The sequence below is a fragment of the Mya arenaria genome, chromosome 8 (genome assembly GCF_026914265.1).
Source record: "Mya arenaria isolate MELC-2E11 chromosome 8, ASM2691426v1".
Classification (NCBI taxonomy): Eukaryota; Metazoa; Mollusca; class Bivalvia; order Myida; family Myidae; genus Mya; species Mya arenaria.
The window spans coordinates 73,229,419-73,256,104 of NC_069129.1; the positions used below are offsets into that span (position 1 = coordinate 73,229,419).

The 26,686-nt window shown below is 37.6% G+C and overlaps 2 protein-coding genes across 3 annotated transcripts; both read left to right on the plus strand.

Moving 5' to 3' along the window:
* The first annotated feature begins 299 nt into the window (after positions 1 to 299).
* On the plus strand, positions 300 to 14,482 carry LOC128243353 (uncharacterized). 2 transcript variants are annotated; one of them, XM_052961083.1, is made up of 10 exons: positions 300 to 1,752; positions 6,171 to 6,221; positions 6,570 to 6,626; positions 6,866 to 6,940; positions 7,324 to 7,410; positions 9,949 to 10,089; positions 10,501 to 10,741; positions 12,307 to 12,467; positions 12,835 to 12,940; positions 13,246 to 14,482. In XM_052961083.1, the coding sequence occupies exons 1-10, from the start codon at positions 856 to 858 to the stop codon at positions 13,332 to 13,334; spliced, it is 1,905 nt and encodes a 634-aa protein (XP_052817043.1). In that variant the 5' UTR covers positions 300 to 855; the 3' UTR covers positions 13,335 to 14,482. The 2 variants fall into 2 exon arrangements, with proteins under 2 accessions (XP_052817043.1, XP_052817042.1); XM_052961082.1 differs by lacking the exons at positions 6,171 to 6,221; positions 6,570 to 6,626; positions 6,866 to 6,940; positions 7,324 to 7,410 and having other exon boundaries at positions 312 to 1,752.
* Positions 14,483 to 19,398: 4,916 nt separating this feature from the next.
* LOC128242580 (uncharacterized) lies at positions 19,399 to 25,226 on the plus strand. Its single transcript, XM_052959797.1, has 6 exons — positions 19,399 to 19,677; positions 20,066 to 20,805; positions 22,233 to 22,373; positions 23,202 to 23,442; positions 23,715 to 23,972; positions 24,726 to 25,226. Exons 2-6 carry the CDS (start codon positions 20,074 to 20,076, stop codon positions 24,806 to 24,808), a joined length of 1,455 nt encoding a protein of 484 aa, XP_052815757.1. The 5' UTR covers positions 19,399 to 19,677; positions 20,066 to 20,073; the 3' UTR covers positions 24,809 to 25,226.
* Positions 25,227 to 26,686: the final 1,460 nt, after the last annotated feature.

The following is a 26,686-nucleotide window of genomic DNA, read 5'->3' on the forward strand; positions in this document are numbered from 1 at the left end:
TCGATGTTGGATTTTGATCTGTACTCGCCCATCTCGTGAGATATGTATCAGAAGTATGTATTTCTCGATCACAGAGATAGCATGTGATGAATTTGATTTAATTCACATGCATATGGGACTTCATTAAAATCGTCTTTTCATCTCTTTCACAAGCGGGATGAAATGGTTTCAAAGACACTCTTTATGTAAGCCAACATCAATTTTACTAACATGAATGACTTCGCCTTAACCCCACACAAATATATTTCTTTGCAATGAGAAGATTAAATGGAAAATTAATTGATAGTTCTGTTGAAAAAACATATTCGAAAATGATTTTTGTCCTGCATAGAAACGCCAGAATAAAACTGTCTCCGCGAGATCTGCTGTTCATTATCTAAGGCATTTTTCACATCCGGTTCATGATTTTCTGGTAAAAGTGAAACAAAACCAGAATCCGGATACCAAAAATGGGACATTTATTTTCTGGTTGAATAAATGGATTTCGAAAATCTAGGATATAGGAAAAAACGGTAATTTACTCAATTTTACTTTTTTGTGCATGGCCTTGTCGTTAATTGCGCCTTAGGTATTGGAATCGGCGGTGTATTGTCACACGATATAAAAGAATACTATAATACCATTAGTATTATTGACTGAATAAGAAACTCTAATATTAATAATAGAGCGACCTTAAGCTGGAAGGATTGATAATCGTTTTCATAAATCAAGGCTACGAAACTACTCTCTTCAAACGGCACTATACAGTATACTCACCTTTTAAGCAACTCAGTAATCTAACAATCCACAAATTACAAGTGAGAGTTAAGTAAACTCTTGTGACACTGTTTATACATAGACGGGACGACAGCAGCTATGGCAAATAAAAACATCGGCGAATCTCAAAACAAAGTGTACACCAACTTTGTCAATGATAAACCCTGGGTCAACCCTGAAGTTCCACCCAAAGCTTCCCATGTTCCCTCCTACCCTGGGACAAATGCAGGAGCTCTGTTTGGCTTTGATGTAAAGCGCAAGAGCTTAAACAATACCCCGATTAAGCCGCCAGTAAAAGAAAGTTATAAGGACAATACCGCAACGCAAAACGCCAATACTTATCCGATTAACAAAGACGATAGTGGCGGAATAAATAACGCTTCCAATCATCAAGATAATAAGACTCAAGCAATAAGGATAGACAGTGGCGCATGTACTGCATTAGAGCGAGGATTACATAATATACAGTCTAAGGTTGATGCTGTGGATAAAAAGGCGGAGGATTTGGATGATAGCTACAAGACTGTTCCGGTGAAATTTGGAGAAGTACAATCCAAAATGGCGTACAAATCTAGCCAGGTCGAGGAGTTAGATAGGCGAAATAAGGTTCATTCAGCAAAGATTCACGAATTAGAAAGGGCACTGAAAAATGTCAAGATGGAGAATGAGACCATAAGAGGTCGGGCGGGGCCCGGAGGGAGCATGGGCCCAATAGCGGAGGACGGATACCAAAACGGGTATGGGTCACCGCGAGGATACCAGCCTGATCCCTACCAAGATCGCGACCAACCGCCACAGCCGGCTAAGATTCAAGATCGTGAGCCGATGCATAAGCCAGACTACAAGAACGACCAGTATGGCCATGCCCACCATGGCGGAGGCGGTCCCGGGGAGGAACCGTACTGGGGATTTAATAGATACTACGACCCTCAGTTCTTGACTGCCTACAGAAGAGAACACGTCCCATATCAGACCAAACAAGACGAAAGGGAACAGGTATGTTCACAATACAAGAATGAATAACATTGCGTTATAGAGGAGTCATGCGGTATATTATGTTCTTATTTTGTGATCAGTATATTGTGGTACTATAGTTCTCTTTGCAAACGTCATTCCTTTCATTCCAATTTTGAGATGTGGCTTTTGATATTCTGTTGAAGAAGCATTGCTTAAGCGAGGTTCTTCTTTGGTTGTGATTGTAAGGCTATTCCCATTTTAATCATTGAAAGGTTTGTTCCGTTCTGGTGTCTTCGTCTCATCTTTTTAAGTTACAATGGAATTTTACGGAGAGAATTTGCAATATGTGTTGTTTTCTTTTTACAAATCGTCAACAACGGAATACATATGAGCATCATTGTATATAATCATCATTGGTAATCTAAAGACATACCATCTAATTTATTCAACACAAATATAACATATCAACAAGAGATGAGATTCATGCCTTTGAAATAAAACTAATACAAATACGAGCCCTGCTGGTTTACATTGGAACATCAAACATAGAAAAGGCCTGTCTCTATGTACTGAGTGATTAGTTCTGCGCCCTTATAAGTCTTTCATACCTCAATTCATATTAATATCCGGATTAATGAAGAATTGCATATGGATTTCTTATTCATAAACAAACTTTTCATTTGCAGATCGATAAGCGATTAAATCCAATGATGAAGTACATGTGAAAACACCTCTAGCTGTTAAAGAGATAAATACTCAAAACATTTCAACCGAGGCATACCCTAAGAAAATCAATCACCAATCACCTATTTTCTTTCGGTTTAAATGGATGTACAGAAAGTAACCAAATATTATTAACTATTTTAATTACTTATACACATATTTTCAAACACCTATACAGAAAAACTGTTATGTATAGAAATACCACGGTGAGAAACTTAATGTCAATGGCGACGTTACTCGTTACTGTTTGTTATTACAGATTTAGTTCTTCCACTTAATTTGAATAGTATAATTAGCCAGATTAACTTCTGTATTAACTTCAAACCCTGAAAGGGTTCATATTATCATAGAACATGTTATACGGACCAAAATGAGTAACGTAACAGAAAAAAGGATGATCGAGATAATCAAAATTATAGCACACTTCTTTCAAATATGTTTTTTTAAAAGCTACGAATACAAGTTTGTAAGAAATTTAGGACAAGATTGTATTTCCCAACTCAATCCCATTCTTAACACAAAGTCAATAAGGAAACAAAAACAAAATTATTAAAATAAAGATATCACTAAAAATATACATTCATTTTTAGTATCTATCATGGATTATTTCAAAAGCATAACATATGTAAGTTTCCTCACGCTCAATAAAAGATTAAAAAAAGTAAGACAGTTGCTATGATAAGCCTATCATAATGCCTTTATTCCTCAGCAAACCCAGTATGCCCAGGACTACAACTACCTGCAGGCCAGACAGAGGAAACAGGTTATAATTACACACCTTGCACTCTCACTGATGTGATGCAGATACATAATTGAACCCAATTTTACTCATTAGTGAAATTGTCAGTTCTTGGTATCATATAAATTATGTTTATGTTTGACTGAAGCAATTGCCGTCTGACAGGTTGTGTGTGACTGAAGCAATTGCCGTCTGACAGGTTGTGAGTGATTAAAGCAATTGTCGTCTGACAGGTTGTGTGTGACTGAAGCAATTGCCGTCTGACAGGTTGTGAGTGATTAAAGCAATTGTCGTCTGACAGGTTGTGAGTGACTGAAGCAGTTGTCGTCTGACAGGTTGTGAGTGATTAAAGCAATTGTCGTCTGACAGGTTGTGTGTGACTGAAGCAGTTGTCGTCTGACAGGTTGTGAGTGATTAAAGCAATTGTTGTCTGCCAGGTTGTGTGTGACTGAAGCAATGATCGTCTGACAGGCTGTGTGTGACTGAAGCGATTGTCGTCTGACAGGATGTGAGTGACTAAAGCAGTTGCCGTCTGTCAGGTTGTGAGTGACTAAAGCAATTGTCGTCTTACAGGTTGTGAGTGATTAAAGCAATGGTCGTCTGACAGGTTCTGTGTGACTGAAGCAATGGTCGTCTGACAACTGTGTGTGACTGAAGCAATTGTCGTGTGACAGGATGTGAGTGACTAAAGCAGTTGCCGTCTGTCAGGTTGTGAGTGACTAAAGCAATGGTCGTCTGACAGGTTGTGAGATACTGAAACCGTGTCGTCTGACAGGTTGTGTGTTACTGAAGCAATTGCTGTCTGACAGGTTGTGTGTGACTGAAGTAATTGTCGTCTGACAGGTTGTGTGTGACTGAAGCAATTGTCGTCTGACAGGTTGTGAGAGACTGAAGCAATGGGCGTCTGACAGGTTGTGTCTGACTGAAGCAATTGTCGTCTGACAGGTTGTGTGTGACTGAAGCAATTGCCGTCTGACAGGTTGTGTCTGACTGAAGCAATTGTCGTCTGACAGGTTGTGTCTGACTAAAGCAATTGTCGTCTGACAGGTTGTGTGTGACTGAAGCAATTGCCGTCTGACAGGTTGTGTGTGACTAAAGCAATGGCCGTCTGACAGGTTGTGTGTGACTGAAGTAATTGTTGTCTGACAGGTTGTGAGTGACTGAAGCAGTTGCCGTCTGACAGGTTGTGTGTGACTGAAGCAATGGTTGTCTGACAGGTTGTGAGTGACTGAAGCAGTTGCCGTCCGACAGGTTGTGTGTGACTGAAGCAATTGCCGTCTGACAGGTTGTGTGTGACTGAGGCAATTGCCGTCTGACAGGTTGTGTGTGACTGAGGCAATTGTCGTCTGACAGGTTGTGTGTGACTGAGGCAATTGTCGTCTGACAGGTTGTGTGTGACTGAGGCAGTTGCCGTCTGACAGGTTGTGTGTGACTGAAGCAATGGTCGTCTGACAGGTTGTGTGACTGAGGGAATTGTCGTCTGACATGTTATGAGTAGATGTATAATTGTTCGTAGGACATGCAAAGTTTTAATCATTTTTTTAGATATTGGTGTATTCGGAAAATATTACCAAGATACCAGCAACATCAAATTTTCTCTTTTCGTCAAATGTACAAGTAATTTTCCTTCTTTCCATGTTTAGGTAAACATATGATTGATGTATAATCAGTAGCCGTACTTGAAACATTTCATAAGCACTAAATAATGGTCAAATGTTGACTTGCGATTTACTTTGATGTGGCACAACACTTTGGCAAAATACTAGGACTTACAAATTCATAAAATACATTATGTGTCAAGTGTTACTTTATTTGACTTATATTATAACATCAATAGATGTAATTAAATCTTTTACAAATACATTTAGATAACCTGGTCGTTTCCAGTGTCTCCACACAACCACTTATTATTGGTCTTTATAAAAGATTTTATTAACTTGAGTAAAGAAAATACTACGTCTATGTCGGCCTTATATTTATTTATTCATCACTTCAATTATTAAAATAATTATCGCAGAATTCAATCAGCACTCAAACACAAAACACATTATATTTCTTTTTAGTCGCGGTATAGGTGGTCTTTAAGGGAGTCTTGTAATAAAAATTACTTTGAGCATTGGGTAACCATGAATACAGTAGGTTTATGTATGGTCCATTCTACTCTCCAAATCGGAATTCAACAAAAGATATATATTTTAATCAACAAGATATAGCCACAGAACCACTATATGTATGGCAAAATAGCTCATGGACGCACAAACAGGACAGTTATGCACCAGTCAATTGTAACCACGCCCCCCCCCCCCCCCCCAGGTCCGGGGATGTACCGTGGATAAGCGGAGAAATGGGCCGTGTTATTACCTTCCAGGTGGCACCGCAGTGCCGGGTGAATGCGCTGGTTTTGTCTTCGCGCAAAAAAATAACGCGGAATGGGCCTTACCTAGGGTCCCTGGGGTGCGGGGGCATTTGTTTGAGATTTTACCAGAAGTTCGTCCCCGCAGGGCGGGGATTCTACCCGGGCTTGGCTAGACCGAAAGTCAAAGTCCTCGCTATTCCCCGGACCTGGGGGCCGTGGTTACAACTGACTGGTGCATTACCTACACTACGTGCAAGGTGATGCGTGTTAAAGCACTTTCTTTGTACAAGTAAGGCCAGAAAGGTGTTTGGAATGCACTTGGATACATTTGACAAACAGTGTGTGCGGAACCGAAAGTACACAGTGTATTATAATACCCAATGATTTGTTCACAATAGTTATATAAACAATATTTTCAAACGCATTTATTTTGTGAACGTACAATATCTTTGGCAATGTTTGTTCTTTCGTATTTGCTTACCGTCATTTCCATGATACAAAAGAGTTGCAAATACACTTACAGATTGATGCATGTCATGTTTCGAGTAGATTGTTTAATGCCCCATCCCGGTGTCAAGATAAGACCTCAGAGATAAGGCCTTCTTAACATGTTTGAAACTATATACTCGATCATTTTAGGAGGAGGAATGGCGACGAAAAAAGCAGGAGGAAGAAGAGAAAATCCTTAAGGTTAAAGTGCACCAATACATTCTTATGTCTATTGAACGAGCTTAACGTGTCACTTATTTAAATTTATGATAGGAAACAAATCATTTTCTGACAGAGAAGAAAGAAAATAGTAATCAGACCCATAACAAACAAAGAGCTATACAGTTGATTTAAAATTCGTTTTACCTTCGTTATATGCGATGTACTAAATATTATATAAGTCAGACGCAATTAAAAACGGGAAATGTAAGAGCAGCGACTTTTAATTACTTCTGCAGCTCTTTTTTCTGTCAATGTTTTCATCTGAATCTCCACAAACGCCAACCGCCATCAATCCCGATCATGTCAACTTTTTAGTTTCCATTCCAGGATAAGCCTAAAACCTACGACTACACGGCTCCCTACCAAAGCCTGTATCCACCAAGGGTCTGTAATCCACATACTTCCTTATTGCTCTTATGTCATTCACGTTATAATCTAAGCGTTTAAGAATGCAGATTTACAAAATTAATTATACTGGATGTTAATGTATTGTTAGTTATACAATGCAATAAGCGTCAATTATGCTGCTGAACATTTTTGTGGTAATTAATTAAATTCAAAATGACGTAAAATGAAGTGCTTAGTTCCATAATCTTATAGTTTAATTTATGATTTTCATTCAGGACATCAACAAATACTTCCATGACTCGAAGTATCTTGATGAACGACCCGAACCGAAGCCCGACGAGTATTACTTTGTGGGTTATAGTTTAATGTTTGTACACCATATCATAAAAGCGAATAGTTCAGTGTATAAACAGAAAGTTTAAATGTAAGCGTTATTGAGACCAAATTTCATTGAGTCATTTATTTAAAATAGGGATGTCATGTTAATAAATCATACACAAAAAATAACGCTTTTAGTTAATCGTTTAACTTACTTTATAACGACCTTAAATTGACAATCAGAAAATGTTATACAATAAATTTCAAGCTCAAGTGCTCAAAAAATTAAATATCGATCATTTAAAATTTGATTTAAACTCTCAATGCTACAAGTCGTAAATTTCCAACATTTCAAACCTTAAATCTAATGTATGTAAATCTGCAACCTAAATTATGAACATTCTACACAACAAAGAACGATGATATCCCCATGGCTCCCGCCCATGGAACCCAGGGGACAACGTACGAACGTGATTACGATGACCCAAGGAAGCAGGGCCCGGTAGGCAGACCTCATGCACTGTTTCTTCATGTCTTTCTGACATCTACGGATGCTGTGTTTCTTCATGTCTTTCTGACATCTACGGATGCTGTGTTTCTTCATGTCTTTCTGACATCTACGGATGATGTGATTCTTCATGTCTTTCTGACATCTACGGATGATGTGATTCTTCATGTCTTTCTGACATCTACGGATGCTGTGTTTCTTCATGTCTTTCTGACATCTACGGATGCTGTGTTTCTTCATGTCTTTCTGACATCTACGGATGCTGTGTTTCTTCATGTCTTTCTGACATCTACGGATGCTGTGTTTCTTCATGTCTTTCTGACATCTACGGATGCTGTGTTTCTTCATGTCTTTCTGACATCTACGGATGCTGTGTTTCTTCATGTCTTTCTGACATTTACGGATGCTGTGTTTCTTCATGTCTTTCTGACATCTACGGATGCTGTGTTTCTTCATGTCTTTCTGACATCTTCGGATGCTGGGTTTCTTCATGTCTTTCTGACATCTACGGTGTTCACTTGTTCTTATAAAATAATATCTCTGCATATGACCAGTCTTGTCATCCTGGCTGTGTTCAGCATATTTAATCGGGTACACTTAATAGGTCAGCTACTTCTTCATCCTCTTATCAGCCGACCCGATGCATACACGTGTTTTACTGCATATATTCACACATATGAAAGTTCGCTTCATTAATTCATACTCTTGGCTGACTAGTGCATGTATTCATACATGTGTTTGTTTCATTCATTCATGTATGTATACATGTGGTTATGGTTGCTTGCTGCATGTTATCATGCATGTGGTTGTTATCTGCATGTATACACACGTGGTTATTGGCTGTATGTATTCATACACGTGGTTGTTGGTTGCATGTGTTTATACACTTGGTTGTTGACTGTAATGAATTCATACACGTGGTTGTTGACTGAATGTATTCATACACCTGGTTGTTGGCTGAATGTATTCATACACTTGGTTGTTGGCTGTATGTATTCATACACGTAGTTGTTGGCTGAATGTACTCATACACTTGGTTGTTGGCTGAATGTATTCATACACGTGGTTGTTGGTTGCATGTATTCATACACGTGATTGTTGGCTGAATGTATTCATACACGTAGTTCTTGGCTGAATGTAATCATACACTTGGTTGTTGGTTGTATGTATTCATACACGTGGTTGTTGGCAGAAAGTAATCATACACTAGGTTGTTGGTTGTATGTATTCATACACTTGGTTGTTGACTGTAATGAATTCATACACGTGGTTGTTGACTGAATGTATTCATACACCTGGTTGTTGGCTGAATGTATTCATGCACGTGGTTGTTGGCTGTATGTATTCATACACGTAGTTGTTGGCTGAATGTACTCATACACTTGGTTGTTGGCTGAATGTAATCATACAATTGGTTGTTGGTTGTATGTATTCATACACATGGTTGTTGGCTGAATGTTATCATACACTTGGTTGTTGGTTGTATGTATTCATACACGTGGTTGTTGGCTAAATGTATTCATACACTTGGTTGCTGGCTGTATGTATTCATACACGTGGTGGTTGACTTCGTGTATTTTGACTTTTCTAAAAAGGACTCGCTTATGTTTTAGCACCAAAAATGAGTTTTCCCCGTAATGTATCTGAAAACACATACCTAGGTGTGATACCTTATCCACTCGCCCACAAGGACTCATACTAAGCTGACGGATATTTAAACATTTATTGCATATATATTGGTACCTTCGCGTGATAATGTCAATTAACCAATCACGTTATAATCTACTGCTGACTCGCTTCACTAAGGCTTTTCAAAATCGTGAACTTCAAAGACAATATTTGAGCATATATCAAAATTGTTGAAGGGTTCCTTCTGTCAGTTTCTTAGTTTTTACACTCCTAATTATTTGTCATACTTTATTTCGTAATAAAACAATCCGTAAAAAGTGTATTTCACAAACCATGAAATAGTCCCTTCAAAGTGTTTTCAGTCCCACTGTCAAAGTCTGAGATGCTCGTTCAATCACCAACTACCTTCCTACTTCAATATTTTTTGTGAATGGTTTCAAACCTTCACATATTTCAAGTTTGTTTTTGTTTACTGTTGTTTTTGCACTATTGTTACAATGATATTGTTTCCTGGTCTTCCTTTTTCAAACAATGTTGTCTTTTCACTGGATCTATGTTTCTCTTTCTTGTGTTCAAATGTGTCTGTTTTGCAACTTGCAGTCTCTTTATGGTACAGAACATCAAAAAGCCGCAATGTAAGTTTTCACTTCCTTTTTTGTATGTTTGCTCAATAATGTATTTTGTAAAATCTGAATAGTTAATATAAATGTGTGTAAAGAGTATATTAAGGGTATGAACTAGTTCTGTGTCAGAGAGCTTAGATTGTTCACAGCTCTTGAACGCGACATGTTCATGAGTATTTTGATCAGGTATATAATTTCCAGTCTCTCCTGCAAAAATAGGTGTATTGTATTTGACAATACTTATGCAATGCAAATATCTAAATTTGCATCCCGTCCCTAGGCTGAGCCTTCCCCTGGTGGCCTTTACATCATTCGTTTCCATGACACCGGCTTCTCTGAAGTGAACCTGTCGCTGAAGGAACAGCAGACGATCATCAGAAGTAATGGTGGATACGTCCTCGGAATCTCTAGAAAACACAATGTACGTAGTTGGAAAGCGTTTATAAATGTGGCATACGCCTTCTTTGATACAAGGATGATTCCTTCACCAATTAGCAAAGTTTTTATTATCGATATATGTAATTCATACTAATCTTTTCAGTCAGGCAAATGCCTATTGATATCCATCAAAGAGCTTTTAAGATCGAACACTTTTCGGCCGTAGGAAATTTACATACACGTATTACTATTACTATTAATATATATGATTTGTACAATGAAGGTATCAAAACAGTGGAGAAACGTTTAAGTGACCACTTTAATCTACATGTTATATCGTAATTGCATGTTATTCGTTTTACAAAACAAAGTACCTGAAATTTAACATCTTTTAAAAGCTTTCCATCAAATTGTATGCTATGTTACCTATGTTATCTTTCCACATCGTCTCCAGGTGATCGCTCTTGAGGGTGACGCTGGCTGGCGATACTCGCGGGACCAGAATCCCCGACCCCAGGTCCGTTGTCGCCACCAGTTAGTGGACGATGCTATTGCCGTGATATGGTTCCCGAGTGAGAAGAAGGCATTTGATTTCTTCTCAAATTCATTCCGGAATCGGTTCCGACAAGAGGGATTCCCCTCCCCGCACGGATGGGAGGGACACTTCATTCCGCTGCTCAACCCTCCTTTCCTGAGTAAGAATTTTAAGAATCGTGAACTGTTTGGTGACAGTAATATATATATATCGATGTTTCAATATATATATAAATGACAAAACATTCAACTCTGTTGATCGTCTGAGATTTCAGACGACATTCATTTAGTATATACCAGCTTTGGTAATTTGGACCAGACTGGACAGGCGCTCACACGTGCACACAAACATACACTCGGGCAATGATAGCTCGCCATCTGGTCACAATTGCATACACTTAACTCCATCGGGAAAATATCACACACTCGAACGCCATCGGGCAGCACTAGCAAACACTAACGCCATCGTGCAACGACATCGGACAACAAAATCAAACAATCGAAGGCCATCGTACAAAGATAGCATACACCCGAACGCCATCGTGCGATAATAACATACAACCGAACACGCCATCGTGCAACAATAGCATATACTCGAACGCCAACGTGTAATAAAGCAAATTCTGGAACGCCATCGTGCAATAAAAGCATATACTCGAACGCCATCGTGCAACATTAGAAAATACTCGAACGCCATCGTGCAACAATAACATATAATCGAACGCCATCGTGCAACATTAGCACATACTCGAACGCCATCGTGCAACAGTAGCATATACTCGAACGCTATCGTGCAATAGAAGCATACAATCGAACGCCATCGTGCAACAATAACATACAATCGAACGCCATCGTGCAACAATAGCAAATACTCGAACGCCATCGTTCAATAGAAGCATATACGAACGCCAGCGTGCAATAAAAGCATATACTCGAACGCCATCGTGCAACAATAGCATATACTCGAACGCCATCGTGCAACAGTAGCATATACTCGAACGCTATCGTGCAATAATAGCATACAATCGAACGCTATCGTGCAACAATAGCATATATTCGAACGCCATCGTGCAACAGTAGCATATACTCGAACGCTATCGTGCAATAATAGCATACAATCGAACGCTATCGTGCAACAATAGCATATACTCGAACGCCACCGTGCAACAGTAGCATATACTCGAACGCTATCGTGCAATAATAGCATACAATCGAACGCCATCGTGCAACAATAACATACAATCGAACGCCATCGTGCAACGATAGCAAATACTCGAACGCTATCGTGCAATAATAGCATACAATCGAACGCCATCGTGCAACAATAACATACAATCGAACGCCATCGTGTAACAGTAGCATATACTCGAACGCTACCGTGCAATAATAGCATACAATCGAACGCTATCGTGCAACAATAGCATATACTCGAACGCCATCGTGCAACAGTAGCATATACTCGAACGCTATCGTGCAATAATAGCATACAATCGAACGCCATCGTGCAACAATAACATACAATCGAACGCCATCGTGCAACAATAGCATATACTCGAACGTTATCGTGCAATAATAGCATAAAACCGAACGCCGTCGAGCGCAAACGCATATAATCGAACGCCATCGTGCGACAATGTCGACCTCACCAATATCTTGTTCAACAAAACAGTTGTGTATAACCCTATATATATATGTATTCATAAAAGTATATATTTATTTTTCACAGGGAACTTGGACACGTACATGGTGATTGAGATTCTGAATGCAGGCAGGGCTAATCCGGAGAAGCAGCGCAGCATTCAACAGTTCGAGGCCGAGACCAGACAGGCAATCCTGCGCTACATGCCAAACAGTATCCCATTCATTGCTTCCGCGACAAAGGCACTTGTGAGTGAATAATAACATAACAATACTTATATAATCATGTACTCATACCTAGTTGCATGACAAACATACGTTTTGTTTGAGATGACTTGTGTCATATATATGTAACTATAAACCATATTTTTAAATTGAGGTACATAATTATTCTTAACGGAAGCAGTGTTTTAAAATTGAGGTATACACTTACTGCATTAAAATTATTCTAAACGATATCGCATACTTTACATTATAGTGTATTTCAATGTTCATTTATAAATAAAGATGCTGGTGTTAATGGAAAATGAAATCATTCCAAATCTATGGTAGAAACATAGTCATGCATACATACAATACATCCAACGCGCGTACAACAGTTTGTCTCCCTTTGTAGACCAGGGGCGAGTACTTCAAGCCAGGAACTCTATGTAGAGATAAAAGCAAGATCTTCATCAGCAGATTCGACTCCATGGCGGAGATGTCCGAGCTCTGGTCTAGCGGTACGTGGAGATGAGTTGTAATGGGAGGAGTTAATATAAGTGCCTCAAGTTTCACCCCTTTCCTCTCTTTAGGCTTCATTTGACAATGTTTGCCGGTGAATTCTAATGATACAGACTTACATTTCAAATGTATCGTAGAATATATGGAATATTGACAGTGGTGTCAATGCATGAAAGTAAACAATTTACACTAAATGTGCGGAACGATTTTAACACCTCCAAACCATACCTTATTTCATCCACTTGTTCTGCATAGTGAATGATTTCTCCACCTTGCCCACCATATCCTATCTCCTGTATTGCAGGTCTAATCCAGGACGCCCTTCATAAGGGAAACATCACCGGCCCTGTGAACGTGTTTGCCTTCTCCCTCAAGGACTGGCAGGATCACTGAGAATGGCGACAAGCAGGGGCCATGCTTAAATATCACAGATATACTTAAAAAATACTTAAACTCAACTGATTTCACTACAAAACCACCTGACACGATTCAAAATTGTATATGCTTTATTCTTTTTATTTATTACTCAAGTTTATTTTGTGATCTTAAACTATTTTTTAAGATATTGAGCGATGATATGTGTCAACATATAAATGAGAACGCGCTTTCAAGAAAACTAAAACACTCGTAAGATTGAATACAGTCTTGCTGTAATGTAGGAAAATGAGTCGAGCTTAAGATTGGGTGATGCTTTAAGTATTTTCGTGATATTGGGGCCATATTTAGTTAATCCTTGAGAATGACCTTAGCAATTTTAAAACCCTGTATTGGACACGTAGTGTGAAATTTTCCCTGAGAGGTGTTTTACGGTGAAATAAGATTTATGTTACATTTACTGAGTTATGTTTTTTACTCGTTTGGTTCCATTGAACTTTTTACAAACATTCATAAGACGTAACATAAGTACATGTATATGTGTAAATTAAGAGATGACATGTCGTAAAAAAGAAAGTTTTACTACTAAATACCCCTATTTTTTTAGAAAAGAAAGTCATAATAATTTTGAAGATTGGAGTTGAAAGTAAATATGGACCCTGAAGACATGCATGACAACCGCAAATGACGTAAAGCAGGCGGCCCCGCTCCTCTTGCAATAGTGTGTATCAGGGCTTGAATTGGCTTGACGCAGATATGTTTTAAAGATTTTTTCAGTTACTGTCCTTAATCATTTTTTTCCTCATCAAAGCTGGAGCCGTGATAGGTTTTCTACAATGTCCTTCTTATATTTTTGTTTAAATTTTGTGATATCTTTACCTTCTTTTAACAGTAGATATACAGTACATATATCAAATGCACAAAGTCAGTCGTATGTCAATATAATACAAATATGTCTATGTACTCTATTAGAAAAAAATAATCGATTTAAATATATATTGGATGAAATTTCCTGTGACATAGTATGTTGAATATCTTATAACGGACTTTATCTCACTAAGCACAGAACCAAACGACTGTTGTTTTTTCTTATTATTAATATGATTGACATGTTATATTTGTACACTGTTTATATTGATTCATTTAAATATATCGTAGCAAAATGATGTGTTTTTTAATGTTTCATTTCCTTTGAATGCTCCCTAAACATCGGGGATGAAAGCTGCGTGTTTAGGTCTTGCGTGCTTCTTATCTATTCTTCCGTTTGTTATTTGGCTTTAAAACAAGATAAGGCTGTTTGGTCACTGGTCATATCCCTATTGTTTCATAGGTATTTTATAACTAAAACTGCTGTTTTCTAACTTAAGACGAAGTTGGTGTTGCCTAAGGATCGTCCGTCAATATTTTATTTATATTTTGTTTAAGTAATAAGTTTGGAGCGTGTGTTTTTCAAAGTTAAGGGCAATTAGCCATTATTCAAATAAAAAATGCAAATAGAACTGTATTTATGTATGAAAGGTATTTTTCTAAACCATGATCGATTATATATCTCCAATAAAGGCAAGCAGAGTTATTTCCCTTTCAGAGTAAACACCATTAAGCAAATTATTGGACTTACTTTTCGAATTATCTCTGTGGCCACTTTTCCTTTTATTTGATACCCTATACTTAATCACTAAGGTTTTGTTCACGGCTGTTTACATTAGGCATTCTGTTCAGCTAAATTTGTCACAATGTAATATACGTCCAAACTGTACATGTTTCTAAAGCAGATAAAGTTACAAAGTGACGATTTGTTTAAAGCAAATATCAAGGTTCCATTTCACAAGTGTCGGAAAACAAAGGGATAATTTTACTGTAAGTATTATTTGTAGTATTATCGGAACCAATATCTTGAAGTACCTGTTAACTGATTACAAGATTGTTATGAACGTTTGTAATGAATGCTTAATGAAGATTGATCAATGGATTAACTCTCATGTATGTTATGATTTACGTGCTTAATTGAATATACCAATGGTCGAAGTCATTTCAATAACGTGCAAAGCTTATTAAATGACACAATTCACAGTAACTTAACTAAACGTCGACGATGTTATTATTTCTCTATCATTATTTTCTGATTTTCTTAATGTATTTCTCTTGTCGGTTCTGTGCTCGGCACACGGAATGTAGCTTTACAATGAGTCGCTCGTACCTTGAATATAAAGTATTGATTATGCCAACAATTTCCCGGAACCTTGTTATTAGGAAGACGCTTACAACAGAAAGGATGCACTTTGAAATATCGTTGTTTTGAATGGGGGTTGAAAAAACAACCTTAGTCTGAATCAAATAATAAAATGTTGCCTATGTTACACTATGCCAATGCAAAATATACAGAGGCGTATCTAAAGCTTTTTTAATTGTACGCATGTATGCTTGAGTGAGTCGTCAACATATACATAATTTTCTTTATTTTGGTCTCCAAAATAGAATATGGGGTAAGGGCAGAGAGGTCTCCTGATCCGAAGGCGAAGTTGAAATAATTAAGTAACAACAGAATCATAGTCAAGTATTCTGAACAGCACCATTCTGTGAGGTGACAGTTAATTGTAATCTGTAAAATCATGGCATGTATAAACATTTATTAAACACTCATTAGCCTTATTTTAAGATTCAGATATTTGCCATATCAGGGAAACTAAAATTGCGTTGTACGCCCGGGCGTACTAGAGTATGCCTAGGTACGCCCCTGCAATGCACTATAAATATGCACTTTAATTAATGCCATTTCTGTTCAAACCGTTATGTAATGAGTTTCAAGAATATTAATGGTATATCTGTGGCATTAGTGGCATAAAAAGTGTTTGTCAATGTCGTACTCTGGACGGCCAAATCAGAGGACGGCTGTTCTTAGTTATATATTTGACTGCTGGGCTTGCTTTCTCTAGCTTCAATTATTGCAATGTGTCTTGGTTGTACCAAACTGCGTGAAAAATGAGTAAAAGAACGTCGTAGTTTCTCTTGTTTGTTTCGGGGATGACGAACATTTAAGGATATGACATATTTGTTACATACGATCGGTATCGATAGTTTTGTTAAACGTTCGTTAATTATAAAAGAGGTACTGATAACAAGAGCAAACATTTCCGCTATTATAATCTACTTTCAGTAAATAAATACCCATGCACTAAGTTTGTTATTGATAACCTCATGATAGATGGACCACCAATGCGATATTCTCCCTTTCACCGCTCTCAGTATATGTATAAACCGTTCTTACAATTGTTAATGCACTTTGCGTTTATTGTTTAAAAAGCACTGAATGATCGTGGCTTTGATTATGGCCCCAATCTACCAAGAGCTTGTCGATAAACAACACACTTCAAAGAAACTGACCGCTGCCATCAGCGATTTTGAGAATACTTTTATTTACACCAAGGAGAGGCGACAACACACCCATCTTACTTAAATCGACCTATTCATTCGTAGCTTTAAAGGGACTGTGTCACAGATTGGCACCAAAAAAAGTTTTTTTCTGTAACGAATCTCAGGACAATTATCTAATAGAATGTGTTACGCTTTGATATCATCATTGTAAATAAAAGTACCAAAATGTTAAAAAAAATGTGTCGGAGACCGGGTTCGAACCCGTGTCGCCAAAATTTGCAGTCCAGCGTCGTATCCACTGAGCTACGAGGGCTTACTCTAACTGGGTGACATAATTAAGCTATAAACCTACCTCGGTAATATTACGTGATAACACCGACTAGCCAATCACGCATAAGGAATGAATTCTACCTGGTAGACATACCCAGTAATCTTTTTTAATGGAAAAATACGAAATAACTGGTAAACTTAAATGAATTGTAAACTATGTGGTACTTCAGTTAGTAAGATTCAATGCACTGTACACATCGATGCCAAGTTTATGTCAGTTTTCGCCAAATTTTTTTTTCGCTATTTTATCATACTAAGTACAGCCCCTTTAAAATACGGCCACAAGAACGGCGGCACAAAAACGAGCCAAAACGCTTTGGAGTTTTCAAACTGACTTGTCAACGCCGCTGTCGGGGCGATACAACAGTGACCGAGTCTTTGCTGCAAGAGTTAATGCTTTGTTTAACTGACTGACGACGAGCTCCTTTCGATAAGTTAATTGACAAAAGAACGCACATTTTAACTATAATATTTAGGAACTCACTTAAAATGTTACAAGTATACAATGAATGCTATGTCCAGGGGCAAAGGATTTCTCATAAACTGACTGAAGTATGACCATACGTAATGGCTTATTATGTGTAAAGAAAAGCGTCCAAATACTGCGCATTGCAACAATTACTTCTTAAGTTGACATCAAAGTATAATACTTATGTTTTGTTTATTTAAGCGAGGACCAACACGTGAAAGAAGTACAGAGTTGTAAAGGAGCATGCATGTAAGTACATTGCATTAATTGCATTAACCATAGGGCTATCTTAACATGTTAAGTACTAAGTGCATGCATTAACCATAGGGCAATCTTAGCATGTTAAGTACTAAGTGCATGCATTAAACGACGTCTTTATAATTTTACAAATGATCTTCAACATTTGAAACATGTTTGAAATTGCCACATATCACAAATGAAAAGAGGAAGAAACCGAAACAAAACCACTTGCGGATCAAGTGGACCCCCACCGAAATCGTCCAAGTTTATTTTTTTATTTCAATTATAGGAGAAAACAAATCATTCAAAACGCCCAAAAAGCACCATTTCGGACTAGAAATTGTTACAGTTATCTGGGGAAATACCCCCAACCCTACTTCTAACACTTTAAACCAAATATTTTTCGGTTCTGATACAGTGGCGGTTTTCAGAAGAATACGCTACCACTGACTTTAAATCCTAGAACCACCCCTGTACCAAAACAAATGAATCTAGGGTTTTTACCATCCATGCCCGAACACCCCAAATTGCCGCTGTCAAATGTCTGCGATCACAATAATGCGAGGTATCCTAACAAACGTCGCCGAACTTCATTACACGTTGTCCTCCATTAAACGTTATCGACAACGAGATATGTTTCGAACATTTACGTTCGAGGTCAGGGCCGATTACCTTACAGTTCCTTCCAGCGGTGTGCTTATATGTTATATAGTTGGTACGTTTTTCTTTCGGTTTCTATCCATATGTAGAACAACTCTAAAATACCAATATTGTTCTTTTCAAGAGTAATTGGTTCCGGGAGAGTGACAAGTATGGATCACACTATGTCGCGAGGTTTCCACATTACCAACAGGCAGGGGCAGCATTGAGTACGGTAGGTGGAGTTGAGGGTGGGTATTGGCCATTTCTCTTTTAACGATCATTAGGGTTCGTCAAAATACTGAAAGCAGTTCATTAACTTTTTATTAGCATACGATTGCCTGTAAATGACGGCATTCAATATTATTTGCCTTTCTTAATCCATGTTCGACTTCTTAAATGGTAAAAAGTAAATTGTATATACATACATTTGAAAAGAATGATTTAGAAAACCCATTTAAAATACGTGTTTCAGACTTAAAATTCTGGTGTCACATTTACAGACAGTTTCACTTCAATTTAACAATGCTATTACGTTTACTTAACGCGTAATGCGTACACTCGCATGGATATGTACTCGTCGTCTTGCAAATAAACAGCGAGGTATAAAATAGAACTTTAATTGATGAAAACAAGATATTTTCTTTCTTGTGTCAATTTATATTCCATGAAAGCTAAATAACATAAGTTCAGCGATTCAATGGCCAAGCCTCGCGATATTAAGGCAGAAATAAAAGCCCAATTCAAATTCAACTTGAATAAATAATTCAACTATTTACCATCTTTGTACCTAATGCCTATATAGAAGTGAATATGGTAATTATACAAACATCTACCTCAATGCACGTGTACACATTCAATAAATTCAAACTAAATTAATGGAAGTTATAGACAAATCCGTACGACTTTAAAGGATGGTGATTTGAATTGCAAATTTCATCAAATCCAAAAGATGTTATCTCTCCTCTTAGATATTATACAAGTACTTTATTATACCACTTACGTATATTGAAATATGTTTTATTTCTGTGAGTATATTTCATCTGTATATGAATATTCTCTATGTATAAACACATTAATACCGTAATCCTTAGTTACTGCTTTTAAGAGACACTCGAATGCAGATGATATAGACAGTTTGAGATTGATCTGGTTGATAGTAATCGATGTGGGATTATCGATAAACAAAACATCAATTCACTGGTAATTTATTGCCGGCATTATTGTGCCTCATCGTTCGGAGATAAGGGGTTTGAAATATAAACCCAAGAGGTGATCGTTTTGTTGGACGACTTGAGCATTACAGAACAGGTCGGTATAAAGCCATAGTTTTAATCATGTTGATACTTTTGTCACTTAATTTTCTTTAAAATGGTATGTCTCTACTCGTGAAATATGTATGGTTGTTCAATTAGAATATTCACATTACAATTATAAATGTCGTCAAAAAGTAAATAACTTAAATTGCCTACCACTTAGAAAATACAAATAAGACCTTTAAAATAAACCTAGTTTGTTCATTTTGAGATTATCGCTTTTATTAATTTTGATAAAAGAAAGAATCGGCATTCCGAAATGTAAGTACCCATACGACTGCAAATTCTTTATATTTGTCAAAAGGCCCGACGGTCTCTAACAAACTAGGCACTTGATGAATAGATATTCATAAAAAGAAAGCTGATTGTTGATATTAAACTAGGCTGCTCTATGGATACCCCGAACCAGAGCGGTCGACAGCACAGGGTATCGGCCGTGAGAAGAGACCTGATCGAAGCCAATGAGCAGCTAGACTCTGTGAATAGAAGGGTTGATTTAATGCAACAGGGTTTAAGTCCTGTACCGGATAAGATTGATTACGTGGAGCACGAAATGGACGCTAAAGCGCAGAAACTTGCCGAAATCGAGGAGAGGAATAAAATACATTCCGCAAAGCTGAAGCTGTTGCAAAATGAAATCAAGTACGAGAAAATGCGAGGTGATATGTTGATGGATCACTACAAGCTGAGGGGTGATAACACTGGTGTCTACGACCAAAGCCCGAGAGATGATTATTTCCTGGACTCATACAGGGATGGGCAGAACACTGACAGAGGGAACTACTTGACGCAGACGGGCCCGCCACCACCGAGCCCAAGAAAGAGCCAAACAAACACTCCGTATCTTCCTGAAAACACGGATCAACAAAGAAACGGAAATCGCTCGGGCCAAGTTTCCCCGAGGAAAACGCAATACGACGAAAGACCACTTGAAGCGGACCCGAGGCACAGGCAGAATCCGGACGTTCATCAAACTGACCAGAGAAAACCCAACTTCGATTACGAAGACATGATGAGGGAGCGACAGAAGCACGTGTACGGGTATCACGATTCGACTGCTATTAATCCGCATCTTTGGGAGAATAAACCCAAACACAGGAAGTATCCCTGGTATGACCATGAGGTAAGATCTAGCTTATTGCCCGTATATCTTAGTGACATGTTGCCAGTTTATGAACGTATGGACCACAAATACATATTAAGAATTACGTGTAACGTTATATGCAAAACATGTTTAACAATTACTTCGTGTGCATGTTTTTTTCATGCTGACATGGGCTAGAATAAAGCGAGTTCTTCAACGAATTTACATGCAATCTGAAGACCCTGACGTTTCTAATGACGATATTTGTATTGTGGAGTCTTGAATGTAGATTGGTACTTGAATAGCGTCAAGCTACCGACCTGTGAGAACGCCCATATACTTGTGCAGCATATATACACTTACAGATGATTTATTATTTTTATTTTCTAATCACTTAAGTAGGCCTCGATTTATCATTTCTATTGGAAGCCATCTCTGAGCGGCAATTTTGCACTACGTTCATCTTAGTCCATCTATGTTTATTAAATGCATCTAATCTACATCAAATCTTTTTTTCATTCAGTAGTGTGAAATTATATGAGATTTATTGATCCCAACAGATCATCTTTTGAATCAATGTATAGGTATTCATACCTGGCTACCATTATAGATTGCGAATCACGGCTTATTGTTGAAAAGAAAATGCATTAATTTGTCACTGCGGGTGATTAAGATAAGGTTATATCTCGTTCGTGAAAAGGTGAATTCATTTTGACAAGCTATGAAAGAAGTAAATAGTGAAATAAAGGAGTACATATTCATCCATTGTACACACTGCGCGTTATTGTAATGCACAAGTTATAAGATAACACCCCCACCTACACACACACAAATTACACCCCCCACCCACACACCCACACCCGATATCTCTCTCCACCCCTACCCAACACATACACACATACATATGCCCCCCCCCCTCGATACCCCACTCCACCCCATCCCAACACACTTACACATGCCCCCGACCCCCACCCACACCCGATACCCCTCTCCACCCCTACCCAACACACAAACACATGCCCCCCACCCACACCCGATACCCCTCTCCACCCACCCCAACACACCACATACACATGCCCCCTCCCACACACACACACACACATACACATGCGTTCATCAGAAATACACATTCGAGTTTTGCCAAACATTTGGTTTAATAGGACACACAGCACAGTATTGGCAATCAAATGAACAATACGTATACATAAAAAACATGTGTATTATATATTACATTTTAGCTCTTAATAAATTTATTAAATACATCGACACATGCTTATATGTAAGTTAAATATGCAAATCATTACAAGAGATTGGTATAAAACTGTATTCTGTACAATACAACATACCAATGTCATACAACTAATCAGTTATAACAGATCTCCAAATCTGTTTATTCATATATATAACAACTTGAATGACTGAATAATGACTAATTGTTTAATTAATAAATTAATTTCCTTTTTCAGACGTACACTCAGCCTGGTGGCTTCCTGTTTATCCGGTTCGATGATTCCGGATACGACATCATGAATAACGCCCTGAAAGTCCAGGAATCGATCTGCAGACACACCGGGGGATATCTGATGGGCATAGCTGGTAAACAGAAGGTAGGGGAACAGCTGATAATGTGTTTCTGGAATAAAAGCTTAGGCCTTAAAAAGGCTCGGTTAGGGTTATATCCTTTTAAAAAATAGGTAGGGTAATTTTTTTATTATTATTTTTTTATTGGGCTTTATATAAGAATGTCATTTTCACCATTGGGGTAGGGTTTTAAAAAAAATGAAAGTAATATTCTGTATAAAGCATTCAAGGTTTTAAACTACATATTGAATAGCAAAACTAAGAAAAATTATAAAAAAATATTCTTTATTTTTTAAATTTTTTTCAAGTTGTTTTTTTTCAAACTGACTATAAAACGGCAGGGTCGGCGCCTATTTCTTAGGTAGGGTCGGGTAACCCGAACCAAATGATTTTTTAGGCCTTAGCATAAAGTTGAAATAAGTGACACTTACAGTAAAGAGAATAGTTTTATGTTGTAATATAGGCTATTGTGTGACATGATCACCAGATACGACGCGTTATTAAACAACGTCTTCTTATGTTCCATTTATACATGTATACAAATACATGTATTATGAGTTTGGTTATCACGACCAAGTCTAGTCAAGTCGAACATTCGTTTTGATCAACCCACATTTCATATCGTTATATTGGTAATTACTCGACCATAATTATTTATTAATATAAGTATTTATAATTCTTTGGAAACGACCCTGGCGGGATTCAAACCGCAACCTCTGCGACGGACATACCCAGTAGTAAAACACGAAGCCGACCTAGCCGACGACTTACTTTTCTTAGTGTCTAACTTTACTGCATTTTGGTCCATAAGGCACCTGCGATTTTCCGCGAATAAATATGAAATTATGTTGTAGATATTTGTGTACGAAATGTCCCAGCCGAACAAACAACAGAACTGGAACCTTTCCAGACGCCAAACCCACCCGGATGCCAAGATGACAGAAAACGCGGTCGCCACCTTCTGGTTTAATCGAAAAGAGGGAGCAGAAGGGTTTTTCGAGAACGGACACCGGAACCAGCTCAGGGAGCCTTGTTTTCCCACGCCGAACGGATATGAGGCGTTCTATGTCCCCTTGCTGTCACCACCTCCGATGCGTTAGTTATTAACAAATGAGTTGAAATATAAATATGAAATGCATTAATCATATATTGAAATCGTTTAATGTGTGTACTCTAACTATTGCAGATAATTTTCTTCCAACATCCAGTCATTGTCAGTTAATATTCCGTCAACTTCATGCGATAACTTAATAGATGCTTCTAATTCTGTATGCAGCTATGAGTTATTGCATTAGGCAGACAATGTATACTGGCACTGTAAACATATCTTACTAGTATGATGAATCACCCGTTCATGACTTTGACAGGGCCCTACAACACGTTCCTGTTCATCGAGATCGTCATTCCGAGAACCAAGCGGGAAGATCTTGAGGAGAATCTCACTCAGTTTGAAGGGGAAATGCGGGAGGACATGTCGCGAGTGGTTCCCGGCTGCCTCTCCATGGTTGTGTCCTCGCAGACCGGAAGGGTCATCTTCAAACCTGGTCTTTTTATCAGCCCTTACAGCAAGTTGTTCATTAGCCGGTTCGAATCACAGAGAGACGTAGACGAGATTATGCGAATAGGTAATATGTGGTTGTTCAGCTGTATGATGTAGATGGTATTAGTGCTGAAAGGGACCCTTACGGTTTCGAGGGTCAGAAATAAAATGCAATTTCATTTGTAATGAGAACAAACTATCTGAGATAAATGAAAAAAGTCATCGAAGAAGATATTTGTGTTAATACATGTCAATTATTTTTGCGCTTGGATAGAGTTCATTATGTTTGCTCTTTTGCAAATAGTTTGAAAGCATTGTTGACAACACGAAATCCGTCAGTGTCTTTTCAAATAAATTCTCTGCATCATTGTTGATTATATATATTGTAGTGAATTCGGTTCGCTCGAAAAGCAGACTGTAAACGTTCATCTTACAGTTGCTTCCCTTTATCTGTAAACGTTCATCTTACAGTTGCTTCCCTTTATTTGAGAATTACAGCGACCTAATCTGATGATTCGACGAGTGAAATTACTAGCTTTGAAATGTTAAGTTGTACACGTACGTGCTTTTAACATGCGAAACCTTTTGGAAAAAAGCTCATAGCGACCAACTTACTTACAAACCATCAATGTCTGGTAGCAAATTATCGACCCCTTTTACCAGAGGGTAGCCAAAACAACTACGTACACTGTACACCCAATAGCTAGATAACTATGTCTTGACACGCATATAAACTGTTCGAACAAATTAACATGATCCTGACTTTATACGAGTCAATGACCATTTTTTTTATAATTACGTTGTATTCATGTGTTTGCGTTGTTGTTGTTTGTTTCAGGCATGATACAAGCGCTGAAACAGAAATGGGGAATACCCGGCGATATGAATGTGTTTTCAATGACAATTGAGTCCAACTTCTGATACAAACAGACTACAGAAACGTGATTAGATGTTGACATAAAACAACAAATTTGGTATTCAAGCCAATGATTTCTTTTCAATGTTTCCATAAAAATGCTAACTGTTTATAAACAGTTAGCATTTTCTTCTTTTTTTCTTTAGTGTCTTGCAGCTAATACTTTAAAACTTGCATACTTGTACACATGTCGTCTTGAGGCCAGTTTGCACATTTAAATGATTAGATTGGTTAACTGGAAGAATATTGACCAATCGATAAACGGTTTGGCTAACTTTTACCCAACCATTGATTTAACCAGTTCTATACAATTGGCTGCTGATGTTTTATATTACAAAGTGTTATTTCTAATCTCAGAGATGAAATATGTAGTTTTTTATTACTTTACCCAGATTTTATTTCATTACAGAACGTATATATGAGTTATATATATATATATATATATATATATATATATATATATATATATATATATATATATATATATTCATGTGTAAACACTCACCCTGCCATTTTTGTTGCATTTGTATATACTGTCATACATATGTTATGTATAGTCTACTAGTGTAGATCTTCAGTTAGATGAAAACATTTTTGCTCACATTACTCGTATATCTGAATATTTTACGAATACACAGCTTAGAGAAAGTTATGTTTTTAGTAAATAAACATGATGTCAAAATGTAAAAGGGATTTATTTCTGTTCTGGTCCCAGAAGCTGGCCGTTTAGTTATTCCATTGTTACCGTGTAGCCAGGATAATTTTGTTTCTGAAATGATAAAATAAAACTTACCACTTTAGGAAAACACACAAATATAAAGTTTCAAACTAAATAGGGGTAAAATGTATCAAGATCATCTATGTTTCCGTCGATTTGAAATTGTCCTTAATTTTAATTTGGGTCTAAAATTGATTCCCTTTCATACGAACTAGATTGTACAAAGTAAACATTCAAACAATTCGAATTTCAAATATCATATTCTTTTATTTCTTCCTGTATTTCGGGGCAAAATCAACACCACACCTAAGTAATTTCTGTCAAGTTATCGAAACAAATAACCTTTCATCCCTCGATGGCTGGCGACCTCTAGCGGATGTATGTAAATGTATGTTTTAATGGTAAAGGTAACAATAAGAGCAAGTCTCGGATGTAAATACTGGGAACGGATGTATACAAGTAATGTATTTACCCGTTGAAAGGGAAATGACTGAGCCAAACACAAACACAAGCAATCACAACCATAATAAACCACTGATATGAATATATGACTTCACGTACACGTCTGCCTTTCCAGATCTGAAAAAAATATCCTTAATCAGACTAATATAAAAATACAACTTTCAGCATGAAAAAAAAATCACCATTCGAACCATGCAAATGAAACTAAAATAGAAAAGCCAACAGCAACAGTAGCCAGTCTATACTGTGTTATTGTATAATGGCACAGCGATATAATGTCGCACAAACCCATACAATAATATTACAGCATTGGATGACTCTCTTAAGCTTCTCTTCTGGCCAATTTTATTGTTACCTATAGACGCTATATCGTAAACAGACACATCGTATTTTCACCCACTTACATTTCTTGATTTGATGGTGTCACTGATGTCATCGGTTTAAGTGAAATTGAATTCAAATCGTCAAAATGACTCGTGTTCTCTGCCGTTGCCAAGCTACTGTTTCCCTTGCAGCCAAGCCATGGATTGATGCGGGGGTTGGGGGGGGGGGGGGTACTTAGGCGAACGGAGCTGAGAGTAATCATTTGCCCAATGCAAATCCACAAAGTCAAGAACCAGCCAATGACTGTACCACCAACAATTTCCTCTGCTCATGAAAAAAGTCTTTGAATTGTCTCGAAAAGCAAAGTACCTGAGAGAAG

Excerpts from the sequence above, each read along its gene's own strand:
- LOC128243353 (XM_052961083.1), top strand. The coding sequence starts at position 856 with ATGGCAAATAAAAACATCGGCGAATCTCAAAACAAAGTGTACACCAAC. Across the intron at positions 6,627-6,865 it reads AAAGCCTGTATCCACCAAGG|GACATCAACAAATACTTCCA; the intron begins GTCTGTAATCCA and ends ATTTTCATTCAG. Across the intron at positions 10,090-10,500 it reads GAATCTCTAGAAAACACAAT|GTGATCGCTCTTGAGGGTGA; the intron begins GTACGTAGTTGG and ends CATCGTCTCCAG.
- LOC128242580 (XM_052959797.1), top strand. The coding sequence starts at position 20,074 with ATGGATACCCCGAACCAGAGCGGTCGACAGCACAGGGTATCGGCCGTG. Across the intron at positions 22,374-23,201 it reads GCATAGCTGGTAAACAGAAG|ATATTTGTGTACGAAATGTC; the intron begins GTAGGGGAACAG and ends ATTATGTTGTAG. Across the intron at positions 23,443-23,714 it reads GCTGTCACCACCTCCGATGC|GGCCCTACAACACGTTCCTG; the intron begins GTTAGTTATTAA and ends TGACTTTGACAG.